General features: G+C 41.5%; 1 protein-coding gene across 1 annotated transcript in view; it reads right to left on the bottom strand.

Annotated features, from left to right (window-relative positions):
- LOC133539603 (histone-lysine N-methyltransferase SETDB1-B-like) overlaps nt 1-13,513 on the bottom strand; it is a 51,476-nt gene extending 37,963 nt beyond the window's left edge. The window contains exons 1-4 of the mRNA XM_061881635.1: nt 13,376-13,513; nt 2,012-2,215; nt 1,772-1,947; nt 1,637-1,680 (exon numbers count right to left, since the gene is read on the bottom strand). Of these exons, the coding sequence (XP_061737619.1) occupies nt 1,637-1,680; nt 1,772-1,947; nt 2,012-2,215; nt 13,376-13,392 (441 nt within the window). The 5' untranslated portion in view covers nt 13,393-13,513. The remainder of the gene's footprint in view (nt 1-1,636; nt 1,681-1,771; nt 1,948-2,011; nt 2,216-13,375) is intronic.
- Between the last annotated feature and the right edge of the window lie 880 nt (nt 13,514-14,393).

Below are 14,393 nucleotides of genomic sequence, written 5' to 3' on the forward strand. Positions count from 1 at the left end.
CTGAATATCCCTAAAAAAAGCTTTAAAATGCTTGATTTTCGCTATTTCCGATGTGACGATCCATTTCCCTGTGACGTCACACAGTGCTGCCAATGTAAACAAACAATGGCGAATACCACAGCAAGATATAGCGACATTAGCTCGGATTCAGACTCGGATTTCCGTGGCTTAAGCGATTCAACAGATTACACATGTATTGAAACAGATGGTTGGAGTATGAAAATATTGAAGAAGAAACTGAAGCTATTGAGCGAATAGCTATTGACGCTATTCATAGCCATAGCATGGCCGAATAGCTGCGTTAGCATCGCCGGTAAAATGTGCGGACCAAACGATCAGGACTTTCGCATCTTTTGACACGGGAGCAACTTAAATCCTTCGATTGGTAAGTGTTTTTTTCGCATTAAAAATGGGTGGAAGGAAACGTAATATAGTTGCAAATGCATCTGCAGGTTATCCATACATCTCTGTGCCATTTCTGCTTTAGCACCGCCGGTAAATAGCATGTTAGCATCGATTAGCGTAGCATGTTAGCATCGATTAGCTGGCAGTCAACATCAACAAAACTCACCTTTGTGATTTCGTTGACTATCGTTGCAAATGCATCTGCAGGTTATCCATACATCTCTGTGCCATGTCTGCCTTAGCATCGCCGGTAAAATGTGGAGACATTTTGGTACATTCAATGGGGGTCTGGCGGCAGACACTTTCGCATCTTCGGGCCAGTGGTGCAACTTGAATCCCTCCCTGTTAGTGTTGTTACACCCTCCGACAACACACCCATCAGGCATGATGTCTCCAAGGTTCCAAAAAATAGTCAAAAAAACGGAAAATAACAGAGCTGAGACCCGGTGTTTGTAATGTTTTGAAAATGAAAATGGTGGGTGTGTTACCTCGGCGACGTCACATTCTGACGTCATTGCCTCCAGCGCGATTAACAGAAAGGCGTTTAATTCGCCAAAATTCACCCATTTAGAGTTCGGAAATCGGTTAAAAAAATAGATGGTCTTTTTTCTGCACCATCAAGGTATATATTGACGCTTACATAGGTCTGCTGATAATGTTCCATCCATCCATCCATTTTCTACCGCTTATTCCCTTTTGGGGTCGCGGGGGGCGCTGGCGCCTATCTCAGCTACAATCGGGCGGAAGGCAGGGTACACCCTGGACAAGTCGCCAACTTATCGCAGGGCCAACACAGATAGACAGACAACATTCACACTCACATTCACACACTAGGGCCAATTTAGTGTTGCCAATCAACCTATTCCCAGGTGCATGTCTTTGGAAGTGGGAGGAGCCTATCCCCAGGTGCATGTCTTTGGAAGTGGGAGGAAGCCGGAGTACCCGGAGGGAACCCACGCATTCACGGGGAGAACATGCAAACTCCACACAGAAAGATCCCGAGCCTGGATTTGAACCCAGGACTGCAGGACCTTCGTATTGTGAGGCAGATGCACTAACCCCTCTGCCACCGTGAAGCCCCTGCTGATAATGTTCCCCTTTAAAAACAGGTACGCTTTACGGCCCGTAATTTACGGTAAATCCATTTTTAGTGAAAGTAATCAGGGTTGTTGTTTTCAGGTCATATCCAGAAGAAAGGGCTTAAAATGGTCAAACTCTCCATCTTCCTTACCACTGAATCCTTGACAGGAGTGACAGGTTTCTGCGGTGGGATCACTGATGTGTCCAGAAAAAGAGAAACAAGATATCATTTTCAGTAAAAACACCACACAAACTGGTGTGGTGCGTGCATAAAGAAGGAACTTACAGCAGCCAACAGCTATGACGTCGTCATCGTCGTCGTCGTCATCATCGTCGATCTCGATGACCTCGGAGGACAACATGCGTCCGCCGGCCTCTTCATCGTCCGAGCTGCTCTCTCTGTACACGAGGCCTTTCTGCTGATATGTGGCCCTCACAAGCATCTCACACTCCAGGAGAGACCTGACGGAGAGGACCATCCAACGAGTCCAAATGCCAAATGCGTGTCTGTGTTTGTGTCACTCACTCCTTTGCAGCTTTGAGAAGTTTCTCGGTCTTTTGCTCCTCTTCCTCTTTCTTCTTCACCTGCTTCTCCAGCTCAGTCAGCTGAGCCGTTTTCTTCTGCACCATCTCGTTCTGCTCCACCGCCTCATCGATCCACTTCTTCAGCTCGTCCAGAGAAATGTTTAGTTCTTCCTCCAGACTGGCATCCCAGCCGTCTACCTCCATTCTGCGCAGAGACAGAAAAGGACATTGGAGAGTCAATCTGTGCAGTTAATATCATCTCTGATTGTCACCATAGTCCAATTCATCACTGGGCGTGTCGTCTATGTGAATAAATTCAATGCCACACAACAATAAACATCGAGTGGGGGAAGAGTGGATCGTGAGATCGACAGGCGGATCGGTGCGGCGTCTTCAGTAATGCGGACGTTGTACCGATCCGTTGTGGTGAAGAAGGAGCTGAGCCGGAAGGCAAACCTCTCTAATTTACCGGTCGATCTACGTTCCCATCCTCACCTATGGTCATGAGCTTTGGGTCATGACCGAAAGGATAAGACCACGGGTACAAGCGGCCGAAATGAGTTTCCTCCGCCGTGTGGCGGGTCTCTCTCTAAGACATGGGTGTCAAACACTGGCCCGCCGTGTAATGTAATTTGGCCCTTGAGGCATGATCAATTTATCATTAGAGCTGGCCCGCCCGTGTTACACAGCGTTGGTGCCGCTGTAACACCGCATTCACCACTAATACTCATACTTGCCAACCCTCCTAATTTTCCCGGTAGACTCCCGAAGTTCAATGCCCCTCCCAAAAATCTCCCGGGGCAACCATTCACCCGAATTTCTACCGATTTCCACCTGGACAATTACATTGGGGGCGTGCATTTAAGGCACTGCCTTTAGCGTTCTCTACAACCTGTCGTCACGTCCACTTTTCCTCCATATTAACAGCGTGTCACATAATATTTGTGGCTTTTACACACACACACACACACGCACAAGTGAATGCAAGGCATACTTGGTCAACAGCCATACAGGTCACACTGAGGGTGGCCGTATAAACAACTTTAGCACTGTTACAAATATGTGCCACACTGTGAACCCACACCAAACAAGAATGACAAACACATTTCAGGTGAACATCCGCACCGTAACACAACAGAACAAATACCCAGAAACCCTTGCAGCACTAACTCTTCCGGGAAACTTCCAGCAAACTGTACAATAATTATCGTTTTATTCATGCCTTTTCTCTTGCTACTTCAAGGCTTGAATGTTTGGTTCATTCATTATTGTTATTTTATTTTCAAATGTATTATTAGCCTGTGGAAAAAATGTGATATTTACCTCAGAAGATTGCAAATAGAAAAAAAAGGCATACAATTTTTTTTTAAATTTTATTTGATATGCCATTGATATTTTTTTAATTATTATTATTATTATCATTTGAAACTGGATGTTGCATGTCACTAAAGTTATATAAGCCTTGCTTGTTCAATATTTAATGCAAAACTTGTTTGGGTCCCTATTAAAAGGTTAATTTGTTCAACCTTGGCCCGCGGCTTTGTTCGGTTTAAAATTTTGGCCCACTCTGTATTTGAGTTGGACACCCCTGCTCTGAGAGATAGGGTGAGAAGCTCTGTCATCCGGGAGGAACTCAAAGTAAAGCCGCTCCTCCTTCACATGGAGAGGAGCCAGATGAGGTGGTTCAGGCATCTGGTCAGAATGCCACCCGAACGCCTCCCTAGGGAGGTGTTTAGGGCACGTCCAACCGGTAGGAGGCCACGGGGAAGACCCAGGACACGTTGGGAAGACTATGTCTCCCGGCTGGCCTGGGAACGCCTCGGGATCCCCCGGGAAGAGCTAGAAGAAGTGGCTGGGGAGAGGGAAGTCTGGGCTTCCCTGTTTAGGCTGCTGCCCCCGCGACCCGACCTCGGGTAAGCGGAAGAAAATGGATGGATGGACAGACAACAATAAACATACACTTCTGGATAGGGATGGGCGACACGGCCTAAAATTATATCTTGGTATATATTGCAGCTTCCTGCAACAACGATATACATCGGCATATATTATTTGGAATATAAATAACAATAGAAGCATTTAAAAGTAGTAAAACAAAGGATTCTAATTTACCCGGTAATATAGTAATTTTCTGATGTGTCATTTTATCAAAATGTTTATTAATCTACTTGTTAATTTACTGGTATTATCTGTTTTATGGAGGTTAACTTGTGTCTTCATTACGAAAGCTTTTGGGGTTTTTTTACACTGAATTTTTTTGCCTTTGAATTTTGTGAACTTAATTTTCTACAACAAATTATGCTGACAATCTCTTTGAAAAAAAATATGTGCTTTAAAATTGAGTGTAAAAAATTCAGCCAGTGTGGACAAATTCAGTGCTGAAAAATTCAGTGTAAAAAAAATTCAGTCGAAAAAATGTGCTGCTTCAAAAAAAGAAAGACTCACTTCTGGTACATAAAGACTGAAGCAATCGACCGTGTCTCAGAACCAACCAATGAGGTGTCAAGTTTGAAGTCACGTGACACCGTAACAGCATACAAAAACTGGGCTACCTTGGCATATTACAATATTTCAACGCGGCCCGCTGGATATTTTCTAACTATAGAAATAATTCCAATGGTTAGAATCTGCACTTTTGAGTGAAATACGAAGCTCTGCTTCATGCAGACCAGGCACGGACAGACTGGGCGGGGCTCGTTTACGGAGCAGTGAGTGTCGGACGGAGGCAGAATTCTAAAAAAAATTCTGCAGAACGGCGATATTATATAGAATATGTGGATGTTTATCACCCTTTGTGTTTATGTTTTGCAGTGTTTGTTACATCTTTGTTGCTCTGGCTCAATTAAATTAAAGATGTTGACCCCAAAAAGGGATTAAGCGGTAGAAAATGGATGGATGGATTAAGGAGATGGTCTGCAGAAGCGCCACGCATATTGTCAATATTCAGTGTTTTATCGTTAGTCATCCATCCCTTTTTCTACCGCTTATTCCCTTTGGGGTAGCGGGTGCCTATCTCAGCTACAATCGGGTGGAAGGCGGAGTACACCCTGGACAAGTCGCCACCTCATCGCAGGGCCAACACAGATAGACAGACAACATTCACACACTAGGGCCAATTTAGTGTTGCCAATCAACCCATCCCCAGGTGCATGTCTTTGGAAGTGGGAGGAAGCCGGAGTACCCGGACGGAACCCACGCATTCACGGGGAGAACATGCAAACTCCACACAGAAAGATCCCGAGCCCGGGATTGAACCATGACTACATAGGACCTTCGTATTGTGAGGCAGACGCACTAACCCCTCTTCCACCGTGAAGCCCCTATCGTTAATCATTTATATGGTAAATCCCACATTCTATATCTTTATGTACATTCTGACTGTCATATCATTCAGTAAAATAACTAAAGTTCAGTCCGTTTTTGAGATGGTCTATTTCAGGGGTCGGGAACCTTTTTGGCTGAGAGAGCCATGAAAGCCAAATATTTCAAAATGTATTTCCGTGAGAGCCATATAATATTTTTTAACACTGAATACAACTAAATGTGTGCATTTCTAAGACTGACATTTTTAGAGTACCGTATTTTTCGGAGTATAAATCGCACCAGCCGAAAATGCATAATAAAGAAGGAAAAAAAACATATATAAGTCGCACTGGAGTATAAGTCGCATTTTTGGGGGACATTTATTTGAAAAAACCCAACACCGAGAATAGACATTTGAAAGGCAATTTAAAATGAATAAAGAATAGTGAACAACAGGCTGAATAAGTTATATGAGGCATAAATAACCAACTGAGAACATGCCTGCTATGTTAACCTAACATATTATGGTAAGAGTCATTCAAATAACTATAACATATAGAACATGCTATACCTTTACCAAACTATCTCTCACTCCTAGTCGATAAATCCCATGAAATCTTATACGTCTAGTCTCTTACGTGAATGAGCTAAATAATATTATTTGATATTTGTGTATCGGCTGGGGACATCTCTGCGCTGCTGATCCGCCTCCGCTTGTGATGGTTTCCTGCTGGCTCCGCTGTGAACAGGACTCTCGCTGCTGTGTTGGATCCGCTTTGGACTGGACTCTCGCGACTGTGTTGGATCCATTGTGGATTGAACTCTCACAGTATCATGTTAGACCCGCTCGACATCCATTGCTTTCCTCCTCTCCAAGGTTCTCATAGTCATCATTGTCACCGACGTCCCACTGGGTGTGAGTTTTCCTTGCCCTTATGTGGGCCTACCGAGGATGTCGTGGTGGTTTGTGCAGCCCTTTGAGACACTAGTGATTTAGGGCTATATAAGTAAACATTGATTGATTGATTGATGATATTTTACGGTAATGTGTTAATAATTTCACACATAAATCGCTCCTGAGTATAAGTCGCACCCCTAGCCAAACTATGAAAAAAACTGTGACTTATAATCCCAAAAATACGGTATAATAAGTCTCTTATTCTTTTTAATAACATTGTTATTAAAGCTAACCAATTATAAATATATATCACTTCTTACCAATAATGCGACTCCTTGAACAGGTGCGAAAGAAAATAGATGGTTGGATTAGAATGCATGAAAATGTTTTTTAATTTGAACGTTATTTTTAACACTGTGATTACCAGCGGAATTATTTATTACTTATCGTGTTAAGCAATGTCAGCTAAGATTTATCTGAGAGCCAGATGCAGTCATCAAAAGAGCCACATCTGGCTCTAGAGCCATAGGTTCCCTACCCCTGCTCTATTTAGTCTATGAACAATAAGACTGAATATTGAGAATATATGAACGTTGTACATTTTTAACTTTTAATTTTTGTACAGGGAATTTTTATACACCAAATATTTATATACTGAATTTTTATACACTACAAATCTTTTAGACTTAATTTTTATATATTGAATTTCAAAACATGAAATTATTATACCCATCCATCCATCCATTTTCTACCGCTTATTCCCTTTCGGGGGGGCGCTGGCGCCTATCTCAGCTACAATCGGGCGGAAGGCAGCGTACACCCTGGACAAGTCGCCACTGAATTTAAAACACTGAATTTTTCAATTAAATTGTCAGCATAATGAAGTAAAAAAAATTGTTTTTTAAAATTCAAACGCAAAAAAATCAGTTACATAAATTCAGTGTTCAAAAAAATGTTTCGTAATAAAGACAATAATTAACATTCTGTCGTAAAATGGTTGTGTATACATTTCTGTTGAAATGTAATAATCCCTTATTCTTCTGTTCCTTATTGATAGTTCACAAAGGTTTTGAGCGATACTACAAATTTGAATATCGATCCAATACCAAATTGATTGATTGATTGATTGATACTTTTATTAGTAGATTCCACAGTACAGCTACAGAGGCCGTATTTGTCATACCCCAAAAAATATTTTCAAGATCATTGAATGATTCATATTTTAATCACAACAATATCCATCCATCCATCCATTTTCTACCGCTTATTCCCTTTCGCGGGGGCGGGGGGCGCTGGCGCCTATCTCAGCTACAATCGGGCGGAAGGCGGGGTACACCCTGGACAAGTCAACTATATTAAGTCCCACAATTGACTTAGATTTAATCATTTTGTTTTTGTCACTGGATGCAGACACTGGGTGAGGCTGGGCCGCAAGAAAAGATTACGGTACTTAAAAATTCGAACATGCACGTTTAATGGATTCACCTTCTTTGAACGGCTTACCCACCCGAGCAACATACTAGTCAAATTTCCCCATTTTTCCAGGAGACACCTGAATTTAAATGTATCTCCCGACAATTTCCTGGGGTAAGCGATGTCCAATTGTAAGTGAAGTGAAGTGAATTATATTTATATAGCGCTTTTCTCTTGTGACTCAAAGCGCTTTACATAGTGAAACCCAATATCTAAGTTACATTTAAACCAGTGAAAAAAAAAGCTCAAATAGCAGCACTTACCAGTGAGCTGTCTCTATTTTTTAAACTTTATTCTAAGAGAGACAAAACTCAAATAGAATTTGAAAATCCGAGAAAATATTTTTAAAGACTTGGTCTTCACTTGTTTAAATAATTTTTTTTTTTTTACTATAGTTCTTAAAACTTTCAGAAAGACAATTTTAGAGAAAAAATACAACCTTAAAAATTAGTTTAGGATTTTTAAACACATACATCATTTTCACGTTTTAAATTCCTTCCTCTATTTTCCTGACAATTTAAATCAATGTTCAAATTTTTTTTTTTTTATTGTAAAGAATAATAAATACATTTTAATTTAATTCTTCATTTTAGCTTCTGTTTTTATGACAACGAATATTTGTGAAATATTTATTTAAACTTATTATGATTAAAATAAAAAAAAACTATTCTGGCTAATCTAGAAAATCTGTAGAATCAAATTTAAATCTTTTTTCAAAGTCTTTTGAATTTCTTTTAAAATTTTTGTCCTGGAAAATCTAGAAGAAATAATGATTTGTCTTTGTTAGAAAAATATACCTCGGTCCAATTTGTTATATATTCTAACAAAGTGCAGATTGGATTTTAACCTATTTAAAACATGTCATCTAAATTCTAAAATTAATCTTAACCAGGAAAAATGACTAATGATGTTCCATAAATTATTTTTTTACTTTTTTCAAAAAGATTCGAATTAGCTAGTTTTTCTTTTCATTTTTTTCTGTTGAATTTTGAGTTTTAAAGAGTCGAAATTGAAGATACACTATGTTTCAAAATTGTATTTTCATTTTTTCCGTGTTTTCTCTTTTAAACCGTTCAATTAAGTGTTTTTTTTCCATCATTTATTTAAGTCCTGATTATCACCCAGTAAACAATCCCATAAAAGTTCCGTGTTAGCGCTGCCATTACCGCCTTTTACTACATGTCATCGCTATTGACTTAACATCATATGAATAGCGTGACGGCCTAGTTATATACAGTGGGGAGGGGAGGGGGGGGATGCGGGGGTTGATGCTAGCCCGGAAGAGTCATTTGTTCTGTTGTTTTTATGTTGTGTTTCAGTGCGAATGTTCTCCCGAAATGTGTTTGTCATTCCTGTTTGGTGTGGGTTCACAGTGTGGCGCATATTTGTAACAGTGATAAAGTTGTTTATACAGCCACCGTCAGTGTGACCTTTAAGTATGCCTTGCAGTCACCGACACGTGTTTGAAGAAACCTTACAGAACATGTGGCTGAGACTGTATGCTATATGTTTGATGAAAAGGTGGATGCTTTTACTTGTGTTTATAAAAGCCAAATACAGAAATGTCTTGAAAGGTGCACTGTTCGTACAAGCTGTAGAGGGCGTCAAAGGCAGTGTCAATACGGCACCCGTTGAACATTGTTGTTTGGGTGAAAACTGACAGATGTTTGTGGGAATGATTACCCTTGAATGATTGCTTTGAAATTCCGGAGTCTCCCGGAAAATTCGGGAGGGTTGGTAATTATAGCAAATATGACGGTGGCAATATAAAACTTGCGAGCCACACTAACACTAAATTTACATATCAAAGTGCGGGCCGTAAAAAATTAGTCTCGCAAGCCGCGTGTCTGAAACCCCTGCCTTAAAGTCTGCCAGAGTCCTATAGATTTTGTTCACACTTGACTTTGGCTGGGCCGATATTCTTTAAGTCAAGAATTAACCGAAGTCGATATTTTTTCCAGCGTCCATAATTTCCACATACATGCCTGTTTAGGGTCCTCAAGACCATTCACTGTTTCACCGGTTTCAGCAGCGAGAAATACAAGTTAATTACTTTTTAAAGACTATTATAGCATTATCATGATTATCTATTATTACAGCAGTGGTTAATTTGGTCTCAAAAAAAATAATGGCAATAATATTGTTCATCAGCACTAATTTATATATCGTCAAGCTCAGTCCTCAGTCACCTTGGACGTATCATCGCTCATCCATGCGGACTGGACACTGGCTGGGAGTGGAGTCGGGTGTCCTGGTTGCTTTGTTGGGTCTGCTCCTGTCTCTGGCCATCCTCCCTCCACCCCAGCGGACGATGGCGTGGAACACCGCAGAGGCCACCACAGTGGATATGTTTCTTTTACTTTTTATTCATAGCTGTATGTAGAAGTGTCTGCTTGTATCTGCTGCTTTAATGTCTTTAATGTCCTCTGTGTTCTTTGATGTTTGATGTTTCCCTCTTACACACATGTAAGAGGGATGTGTACTATGGCTATGAGTTGTTGGTTTTTTCCCTTGGCCTCAGTTTGCACCCCCTCTTCAGGGTCCAGGCTAAGACCGATTTTTTTATTTTATTTTAATCTTCTATCCCCCCCCCTTGTTTACCTGTATCTCATCTTTTTTTGTAAGGGGCGCTGGAAGCCGGCAGACCCGTCAGCGATCCTGTTCTGTCTCCCTGTAATGTTTGTCTGATCTTGAATGGGATTGTGCTGAAAATTGTAATTTTCCTGAATGAACTCTCCTGACGGAATAAATAATGTACTATCTAATCTAATCTAATCTATCCAAGCAAAATTTGTTATCGGGCCAGGTTTACACTTGACCATAAGAATCATAGCAGCAGAGCAATCGGACCAGTTTGTTTGAAGAAGACCTAACATGAAAAGGGGATATTTAGCTATCGCCTAAACTAAAGTATTTAAACAAATAAAAAAACTTTTTTTTTGTCCTGTCCAGGTTCTCAGGCAAATCATGTAGTTGATGTAGATGCCCATATTGGCTGTTCAGATTTACTTTACAAAAGAGAAGTGTAGGATACTTCTCTTATTGCCTTATTTGTTTTTTTCTGTGTTGAAGTCGCAATAAAGGACATTATGTTAAATTTCAAGTTTCTGTCTCTGATAGTTGATATAATAATGTAACTGCATCATAAAGCCTACATGAACTCCATGGTGTTCAGGGATGAATAGTCTCTCCTATTGCCATTGTATTACTTTTACAGCTATACTTATACCACGAGCTGGAGCTGGCTCTGAGGTCCGAGAGCCAGCTCCAGTTCGTGGTGCCCAAGACCAGACTTAAGACCAGGGGAGACAGGGCCTTCTCTGTGGTCGGCCCTAAGCTCTGGAACACTCTGCCGCTCCATGTTCAAACTGCTTCCACAGTGGAGTGTTTTAAGTCTCGTCTTAAGACCCACTTTTATTCTTTGGCTTTTAACACTACGTGAGTTGTGTGGTCCTCTGTCCTCTGTTGTCCTATGTGTTTTTTATACACTTTGATTTCTATTTTACTGTTTTAATTGAATTTACCCTTTAAAATAGTTTTTAATCATATTTGTTTTTATTGGTTTTATATTTATTTATTTTTTGTTTTTATTCAGTCATTGGTGGAGCATAATATTGTTTTTTTTCTTTAATATTGTTTTTAACATGGCTGTGCAGCACTTTGGAAACATTATTGTTGTTTAAATGTGCTATATAAATAAAGTGGATTGGATTGGATACTTACATTAATCATTAGTGATGTAGGAGCCTCGTTTTGAATGGCAGGGTCCCTGCTATTACATGTCGATAAAAATAGAACAATTCCATAATAAAAAATAGCTACAGGCTTCCCAAATGCTGTAATAAATTAAGTATGATGAGTTGAGCAGTCCGCTCCCTGTATGATCAGTGTCAGAGCTTGGTCCGCATTGCTGGCAGTAAGTCGGTCACGTTTCCAGTGAGGGTTGGACTCCGCCAAGGCTGTCCTTTGTCACCGATTCTGTTCATAACTTTTATGGACAGAATTTCTAGGCGCAGTCAAGGCGTTGAGGGGATCCGGTTTGGTGGCCACGGGATTAGGTCTCTGCTTTTTGCAGATGATGTGGTCCTGATGGCTTCATCTGGCCGGGATCTTCAGCTCTCACTGGATCGGTTCGCAGCCGAGTGTGAAGCGACCGGAATGAGAATCAGCACCTCCAAGTCCGAGTCCATGGTTCTCGCCCGGAAAAGGGTGGAGTGCCATCTCCGGGTTGGGGAGGAGACCCTGCCCCAAGTGGAGGAGTTCAAATACGTAGGAGTCTTGTTCACGAGTGGGGGAAGAGTGGATCGTGAGATCGACAGGCGGATCGGTGCGGCGTCTTCAGTAATGCGGACGTTGTACCGATCCGTTGTGGTGAAGAAGGAGCTGAGCCGGAAGGCAAAGCTCTCAATTTACCGGTCGATCTACGTTCCCATCCTCACCTATGGTCATGAGCTTTGGGTCATGACCGAAAGGATAAGATCACGGGTACAAGCGGCCGAAATGAGTTTGGGTCTCTCCCTTAGAGATAGGGTGAGAAGCTCTGCCATCCGGGAGGAACTCAAAGTAAAGCCGCTGCTCCTCCACATCGAGAGGAGCCAGATGAGGTGGTTCGGGCATCTGGTCAGGATGCCACCCGAATGCCTCCCTAGGGAGGTGTTTAGGGCACGTCCAACCGGTAGGAGGCCACGGGGAAGACCCAGGACACGTTGGGAAGACTATGTCTCCCGGCTGGCCTGGGAACGCCTCGGGATCCCCCGGGAAGAGCTAGACGAAGTGGCTGGAGAGAGGGAAGTCTGGGCTTCCCTGCTTAGGCTGCTGCCCCCGCGACCCGACCTCGGATAAGCGGAAGATGATGGATGGATGGGATGGAGTTGAGCATATGTCAGTATCTGGCCCCACTTTTAAGTCTTTTTTTTTCAAACGCTTATTGCAAACGCTTACTTACAGTAAGTCATTAATTTGACTTAGTCATTATAGTGTCCTAGTAAGTCAATATTTACTAAGTCAAAATAATGACATACTTAGTATCGTAGGTAAATAGGACTGTTTTGTGTTTTGTTTTTACCTTACGGAAAATATATCGAGATATACATCATATATTGCCATTCAGCACACGGAGCAGAAAAAGCAACCGGAAATTGTAGGCTTCTTCACGCGACGAAGCCGGCCTACTTCACTGTAGTCTGTTGCACCCCCAGGCAGCCACTACCTGGCTGATGTTGTATTTTTTTGATTGCACTGACAAAGTTATATTCTATTCTTCTTTGTACAGTAATAAAGATCTTCCAATAAATGCCAGGCACTTTCTACAGTTGAGTAAATGTTGATATATCTCAGAATGGTGCATTTTCTTTGCCTTTTCCTATGCTTTGCTCTCAATCATGTTTTAGGTTGAATCAATGAGTATTGTGTTATACATATTTGGCCAATAAAGCTGGTACGTGGGCTGTTGTTAGAGTTTGATGGACGGTCTGGTTGGTTCTCGACATTCTCACAGTAAACAAACACTTTGCATTTCATTCAAAAGTCAGCCTGCTAGCATGTTAGCCTAGCATCAACCCAACAAGAGCATCCTGTGGTTCAACATCGTCCAGCAGCTCAGAAAGAAGAACAACGCCTCAATTCTCAATCAAGTTACAAATGCGACACCACAATGCCACTAAAATGTCAATTAAACAAAGTTAAACTCACCTATCGCTGGGTTCCATCCTCCGTCTTTCTACTATTAGCTTTTAGCTAAAGCTAGCTAGTAGCACCCGCTGTCGCTACAAGACCAGTCTACGCATGCGCGAAGATGACCTCACTTCCGGTTGATTTATTTTACGGCCGTCAAACCGCACGCAGTCTGGCAAGTGTGCGTTTTGGTCATTAGGGACCGATTGTCCCTTTGGGACAGACGACCCTATTGTATCTGTAAGGTTTTATTATTATTATTATTATTACCGTGTTTCCTTGAATTGACGCCGGGACGCTAATTAATTTAAAACTGCTTCTCACTCCTGCGCTTACCAAAGGCATGCGGTAAAAGTAAGCATGCGGTAATTATTTTAAAACCTCTTCTCACTCCGGCACTTACCAAAGGTATGGAGTAAAAATTAGAGTGCGATGTAAACTTGGACCTTAAATCCTACTGAATAGCTCTTAATCTTCTTTCAAATTACCGGTATTGAAATCAGCCTCTTCCATTTTGAAAATGATGACAGGGGAAGTGTCACTCGTGACCTCACGAGTTTAACCAGGCGGTAATACTAAGCATGCGCTAATTATTTTGGGAAGCGAGTTTGACCCGGCAGTAATTCAAGGCAGGTGCATACTATATTCTTTATTATTCCGCCGCCTCTTAGAGCTGTAATTTGACCCCCTACCATGTTTCAAAACTCACCAAATTTAATTTTACACTGGCGAAAATTGCCACCCAATAAAAAAAACAAACCCCAAAATTCAAAATTGCGCTCTAGCGCCCCCTAGGAAAAAACACAGACAAAACTGCTTGTAACTTCCGGCAGGAATATCGTACAGCCATGAAACAAAAAACCTCCATGTAGGTCTAACTTAGACCTAGATTTCATACACTCACTTTCTTCAGCAAAAAATCAACAGGAAGTTGGCCAAAACCCCTTCAAAACAAAATTTTCCTAAAAAATGTCATTTTTGCCTCTTTGAGCTGTAATTTGACCCCCTTAAAATGCTTCAAAACTCACCAAACTGG

This window comes from Nerophis ophidion, linkage group LG21 (assembly GCF_033978795.1).
Source record: "Nerophis ophidion isolate RoL-2023_Sa linkage group LG21, RoL_Noph_v1.0, whole genome shotgun sequence".
Taxonomy (NCBI): domain Eukaryota; kingdom Metazoa; phylum Chordata; class Actinopteri; order Syngnathiformes; family Syngnathidae; genus Nerophis; species Nerophis ophidion.